Source organism: Dipteris shenzhenensis, chromosome 10 (genome assembly GCF_047967505.1).
Source record: "Dipteris shenzhenensis isolate YYH24624 ecotype China chromosome 10, Dip_SZ_1.0, whole genome shotgun sequence".
In the NCBI taxonomy this organism is placed as follows: Eukaryota; Viridiplantae; Streptophyta; class Polypodiopsida; order Gleicheniales; family Dipteridaceae; genus Dipteris; species Dipteris shenzhenensis.
The window spans coordinates 42,904,554-42,911,596 of record NC_141605.1 but is presented as its reverse complement, the minus strand read 5'-3'; the positions used below and the strand labels follow the sequence as shown (position 1 = coordinate 42,911,596).

Here is a 7,043-nt window from a genome sequence, read left to right as displayed (position 1 = left end):
CTTTTGGATGGTCCTCCATGCTCTCCTCCCTCTCTTATTGGGCCTCAAAATTTACATACTTTTTTTCCCTCCAAAAAGAATGAAATTTTGAAAAAGCATCCCCACCTCCCCAAACACCTCCGAGGAGTCCTCCCAAACTATCCCCATTCACTCGTGACCTTTCTCTCAACCTCTTTCTCCTCTCAATCTCCTCTTAGCTTCTTGCTCTCAACCTCCTCCTCTCAACCTCTTTCTCTTTTCTTGCTTCCATTCTTTCTAAAATGTTGAAGCACTCCCATCCCATAGACCAAATCTATCAATTCAATCTTGTATGGGTCACATGTTGAAGGATGACCGTGGTGTTTTAATTTCTCAAGACTTTAGGCCAATTGTCCAGCATGGGTCAGAATGCAACCTTCTATAAGAGGTCCATTCAAGGTTTTGAGAAAAGATAGAGAAAATAAAGAGAAGGGTAAAATTGTTGGGTTTCTAAATACTAAAAAAAGACTCAATGTGAAGGTTCAACCTGTGTAATGGCTCTATATGAACTTGGTTACCCAAATCAATATTGGGTAGAAGAAATTGCCATTGCAAACTGCTTGATTAATCGGCTTTCGATCAAACCAATTCAGGGTATGACACCTTATGAGGCATTCACTAGATACAAACCACACATTAGACATCTCTGCATATTTGGTTGCATAGGCATGATGATCATCATAGAAAGTTGGATGTTAAGTCACGTAAATGCATCATGGTTGGCTACACTGAAGAGAGTAAAGCATACAAACTGTATGACGGAATCAACCAAAACGTGATAATCTCAACAAATGTAATAGTTGATGAAGAATCAGAATGGAAAGCATTAACTACACAAGAGATGGTCACATGATCGATTGGCATTGATTACTTAGTCACCTACAGAAAAGTTTGATGAAGAAGAGCAAGAATTGCCAGAGGAACACTGAGAAGAACAACAACTCAAATGCTCTACCAGAGAAAGCAAGCCACCAACAAGGTTGACATGTGCATAGAAAGGCAAAGCAATTCAGACTGAAACCACTAATGATGCTCTTATCACTACCATCATGGCTATAAAAGAGCCAATGTACTTTGAAGATTTTGTTGATAAGACAACCTAACCTTAATCCTAAAGGGGTCTGTATATATTCATTCTTTAAACTAATACTAGTGTACAATTGGTCATTTGTGATGTTCTCTCTAGCTGTTCCCTCTCTCCTCATGTGTGTTCACCCTTGCTATTCTTTCCAGTCAACTCCCCACCACCACCTATGTCTTCGTCCTTGCTGTGGTTTCCCAGCAAGTCCTGCATGTCTAATCTTGCTATCGCCTCTATAATCCTATCCAGTTGCTGCAGATTTTCTTCATCCAAGTTCAGTAGATCATCTTCATCCAAGTTCTGATCATCTTCGATGTCTCCAGTTAGATTGTCTACAAAGAAATAAAGTCAGATCAGAAATGTGTTTGAGGTGCTATACACAAAAGACTGTAAATGTGCATCTTCACAAAAAAATACATTATACCCTCCTTTTCCTCTATATTCTTGCTTATGTACAAGCTAAATCACATAAACAGTACTATTTAGTATTAAATAACTGACTTCAAATGTTCAGCATGTACAATATTATATTACTCTATTGAGTAATAAGTAATAAGAAAAAAAGAGTGAAGAAAATATACCTGCTTTATCAAAGCCCATGGTAGCCAACCATGCATTTGACACCAATACATTGCAGGACGGATGAATACATTGCAAGTTCTTAGAAAAATGGAATGCTATACACATGATGTAGTATGTGTACAAGCATGGTGCAAAAAGCACATCGATAGTTTCTTAAGAAAATCCAAGCCTACAGAAAACACACCTGTATATTTATTGAAACTAGGGTAAGTACACACTACTTGTAAGAGGACCCAACTCTAAAAACTAAAAGATTGATTTGTACATGGAAGTACTTAAGAATCTCACCATTCAATATTCACGTTCATAGTCGCTGCTGTAGAGTCTGTGGGATGGTGAGTTGGTGCTAGATTCAGAACTTTGGGACCCTGACTTGGGAGCTTCTCAATCAGATGCTACCTTCTTGCTCCATGTTGAACTTTCGTTGATCCTGTAAACTTACAAGCTTCCATTTTGTTGTAGACATGTCTACATCACGTTCGCGCTTGATACATGTGTTGTCCAAGCTAGCCGAGCACAGATTCATGTCTCTATGTTGGGCAAAGTCATCCCAATCCACATCTACTCCATGAGTAGATGCAGCGAATGCCCGTACCAACACTGTACTAACTTCATTGTTCGTGACTGTTTTCTAATTGTAAATCCTATAGTAAATCTTCATAAAATCGTTCAGCAATGATTTCTTTAGCCGACCTATATGAAAGCCACGCTGGCTCTCTTTGTCGTTGTTTCCCCTTAAGAGATAATATATATACAAGAATATTTCTACCTTTCATTCTTGATTAGAGTGAGCTACTAATAAGTAAAAATTTGTACAAAATATAGGCTTAAAATGTGGATTGTAGCATATCCTTCGGAACGTTAGGTCAAGCTATCATTGAGTGAGGGTTGCTTGGCTAGTTATATAGCTTTGTTTATCATTTTCAATTTTACGTGAGTGGTAAACAAATGTGTGTCCCAAAGGTCTTTATATATGTTTTCTTAGATGCCTATAATAAATTATGTAAAGAAAATTTTATATATCAAACATTAGTCTTAATGTAGGAGAAAGATTACGAGTTAATTTGCATATGTGTGGATGCTAAGAAAAGCATGTTGCGCTACAGTAAAAGCCTCAAAATCTTGACTTGCTACAACCTCATACAAATTTGAATAAGGTAATTTCTTCCTTTTGAGTGTTAGTGAAACTTCATGAGAATAAAGAATAGTTGGGAAAGGTCTCGAGAAGTTCACTATATGTAAATCATCTGTATCATGTGCATTCCAGTCCTAATGTAAAAGTCCCTTATTTGTGAAACTTTCATGAATAAAAATGCACCATTTTTCTATATAATCTCTGAATATCCCCTTTAAATAACACCCTTTTGTATGTAAAAGAAGTGACCAAAAAAAGTAAATGTTGCATCCACATGCTATGCTTACATATTAATAAGTGATCCCATGAGGGAAAGGCAATTAAAGGATCATTTGCATATGGACAAGGCATGGTGTTTCCACTCATATTTTAATCATAATACGTATTGTTACCCTCCAAATTTAAATCGACTAAGAGGTCATGAAGGGTGGACCTAAGTAAATTTCACTCCAACCTAGTTTGAATTTAAATTTGGTTGGCTAAGATGTGTTGACTCAGCATTTCCTTTCCATAGGGAATAGGTAGATGTGTGTTTTAGAGACGTAGTTCTGATAGTTCGGCCCCTCTAGTAAAAAAACATTTTTTGAGAGAGATAGAAAATGTCATGGACTTGAAAGTTCTCTCTTTTTATAATGGCTAAGGAAATGTGAAGTGAGGCTCATCTATTTTAGTGCACCTTGAGTTCAACATTATTGTAAATCATGTGCATATACTAAATCGATCTAATTACATGGCAATGATTTTTACAAGGGGGCATGTAAGATTTCTGAGAAAGACAACAAAAAAGAGGTTCAAATCCCAACAAGCATGTTATATTTAAAATTATAAACCAACTATGATATGAGACTTGAGTAATGATAAAGGATTGTATAATTGTGTCACTTCCAAATCTAGTTGACTAAGGAGATGGCCATGGGAAAATCTACAAGTGTTATCATCATGAAACTAAAGAAAAGTGTTAGCTGCAGCTAGATTAGATGAGAGAGAAACCACAAATTAGAAACCAGACTAGAAAAATAAAAATAACCATGTTAGAGTAGAAGTCTAGTGTGTAGCCATGACCTTAGGCCTTTCTATTAACAACATTGAAGAGACTTGAAATAACAAGAGAGTGACCCAACGAACACGACAGCAATGAACGTCATTCCTCTTTGAGACAGAACACAAAGGGATGAAAAAATGTTCATTCTTGTTGGAGACACAACGCAAAGCCAATCAGCAAATGAAGAAAGGTCGTTTCGCTATTTTGAAGATGATAGAACAAACATTCTCTTGTACGATGGAAAATCTAAACGAGGCTTTGAAACGATGGTTCTTGTTTGACCCATCTTTCTTGGAGAGTACTCCGTTCGTCCTTGGACATTTTGGTTTCGTTTCCTTTCTTCAGACACACCCGCCATACTTTGATATCACCATCTAGACTTCCACTGTACACTACAAACTCCATTTCCTTCTCCATCCTTGCAGTCACACACTTCACAGGCCCCCCATGCCCCTGCAGCACCGCTACGCACCAGTGCAGCCTCCCAGCTTCCCTACTCCACACCCTGATCGTCTTGTCTGCAGATCCGCTGCAAAGTATATCGCCCACAGATGCCAAACACAGTATCGCATGCCTGTGGCCTCGTAACGCGCCTGCTGCACATACATGTTGGGCACTGTCCTCCCTCTCCCACACGATTATCGCCCTATCCAACGCTCCAGAGTATATCAGTAATCCATCTGGGCTTAGAGCAAGAGCGTTCACGGCAGATTTGTGATTCTCCATGGTCGTCACCAGAGTGTGATTCTTCTCACCCGCTTGCTTCACCCACACTCTGATCTTTGCGTCTGCGGAACCAGTGTAGACGAATCCGTCGTCTGAGACAACGAGAGCATTGATAGCATCATCGTGAGCTTTGAAGGATTCCAGGCACTTGAAATCAGACAGCCTCCACACTTTGACGGTCCTATCCCATGATGCAGAGTACAAAAGATTATTTTTGCCTGCCGCCAAAACCGAAATCGTGTCAACGTGCTCAATCCATAATCTTTTGTGGTGCCGTCGGATCTGCACATAGTTTTTCGGAGGGATGAATCTCAGCATGTAGTCTCTAGCAGTGGGCATGGTCGCTACGAGCTTGTGCCCGGCAGAATTATTCTTCGATCTTTTCCAAACACGGACTTTGTGATCTTGATGTGCACTGAAAACTCGGTCTCCGGCTATGACAAGGGCTTTCACAGCTCCGTCTCCGGAGCCAAAATTGCAAGTTTCTACAAGGTACTCCTTCGACCAGATCCGTATGTCCTGGGAGCCAGAACCACTGTAAAGATGTTCGGCAGCTAGAGCAAGTGAGGAGACGTGCCCGTCACGACCCTTTAAGGTTGCAACGCAACGATAATCGGCGCTGCTGACGTCGATCTTCTCATCTAAAATGACTTTCTCAAGAGAAGGGAGAAAACCCAAGCTGCTTTGGGAAAGAAGGCTGAGGTCGGATCGCATGCTCGGTTGCGATGCGGTACTAAGCTGTGACTGAATGCTGGCATCAGACCGGATGCTCTTGTATGATTGAGGACTCGCCTTCGACACATTGTATCCCATTTCGGAAGCGATATTAATGCTCATTTGGGAAAACAACAAGTAAGGTGTGGACGAGAGACTGACATTTTGGATGTCGCAGCCTTTAGCAAGCTCTGCCATACTGCTCTTGGCTGACATTACTGATCCTCTGTATTGAAGGCTTAGAGACGACGTAGAGTTCTCACCATCCGAATGTGGGCTGGAAGGACGTTCTGGATTAGTTTCCATGCCCATCTATGTCCGACTTGAGAGGAGAATGCGTTTCTTCAGCGCGTATGGGTTGTAGGAAAATTGCTTGTCGATCACCTAACGCGGAATCTAAAGCTATGCAGGGCACACTGAGGATAGGATATATAGAAACGATAGGATATCTAGAAGGAAAAGTCGAGAGAGAGACTCTACAACAGAGAAAGAGAAGCGTTGGATTACTTACGGAGCTAGCAAGAGAAATAGAAGACCGCTTGAGAAAAGATTAAGGTGTGACAGTGGAGGGAGGACCGAAGGACAGGAGTGCGAGAAACACGAAGACTTCCTGGTTAAATAAACGCGGACAGGAAGTTTGCAAGGGCACGAGGGTTACAGTGCATGAACAAGGAGGGGGATATATTTGAGTGGGAGGCCTAGACAAGTGACAAGTGTAGGATATCTCATAGGGTGGGCATGCACAGCCAAGGGGGGCACAATCACCCCAGACCCCCCGTCCCGGAAGGAAGTCGTAATACTTAGGAGACGCAGGACGTTGAGAAAACGAAAGTCCAGCGTTGCATTGGATGGATGTGGATAACGTTAGCATCGGAACAACGATAGCCGAAAGAAAGTTATGGCAACAGTACAGCTATCGGAACGCTAAAGTCGCCAAAGCTTAGAGTGAGGGCGACATAAATTCGGAACGAGAATCCCTTAGCAGGAGAGGTGGGCAGTAAAAGGTGTTGGAGGACAGGGAAACGAAGGCCATGCGGTATGGTGGAATGAAATATCAAGCGTGTGGGAATGAACCCGCGGCTGGTGCGAGGAAAGTGAGACGAAATGGGCCAAGATGAGTTGAAGGTTTTCTGTAGGATGGACGTTACTGTTTGAAAACATCCGGGTGGAGAACTGTAGGACCTGGTGTGGATAGCGATGGGAAATGGAATGCGTGCCTAGTTGCTGGTGGAGGGCAGCTAAGCTTGAACAGGAAACAACAACAATGTCTGCAAGTCCAGGGAAAAAGCAAACGACTATACTGAGTTCAGGAAGAACCTAACAGTCTACAGAAACCTATTATGCAGCAGACACGTAAAATCAACCCTGTTCCAGAACAAAGTTGTTAACCTTGTTGCCCACTACGCCAATAGAATAGATGCAGAGGAGATGAAGCCTATGAGAATCCTCTTAGAATTGCAAATTTCCAGCCGTGTGAGGCCCTTAGTCTAGCCCTAGATTGGACACAGAACTCAGTAACCAGATTAAACGATTTGACACAGCAAGGAAGATCCTCAAATCAGAACAGGCTGGTTACCCCACAAAGGAAACATTGGAGGACAAAAGGCTTGTCTGCAACGCGTCATTAGATCAAGTTATCATGCCTGCATTGGGAACCACAGCAGACGTTATTTCTTGCGTAAATAAGCATCTTTTACAGCGCCTAAATCTCGGGATGTCAATAGAATAATTGCTTGAGGGGAATT

At 41.5% G+C, this 7,043-nt stretch overlaps 1 protein-coding gene across 1 annotated transcript; it reads right to left on the bottom strand.

Annotated features, from left to right (window-relative positions):
- Positions 1–3,955: 3,955 nt before the first annotated feature.
- LOC147897860 (protein JINGUBANG-like) lies at positions 3,956–5,934 on the bottom strand. The gene has a single exon (XM_087380539.1). It carries the CDS (start codon positions 5,608–5,610, stop codon positions 4,105–4,107), a length of 1,506 nt encoding a protein of 501 aa, XP_087236665.1. The 5' UTR covers positions 5,611–5,934; the 3' UTR covers positions 3,956–4,104.
- Between the last annotated feature and the right edge of the window lie 1,109 nt (positions 5,935–7,043).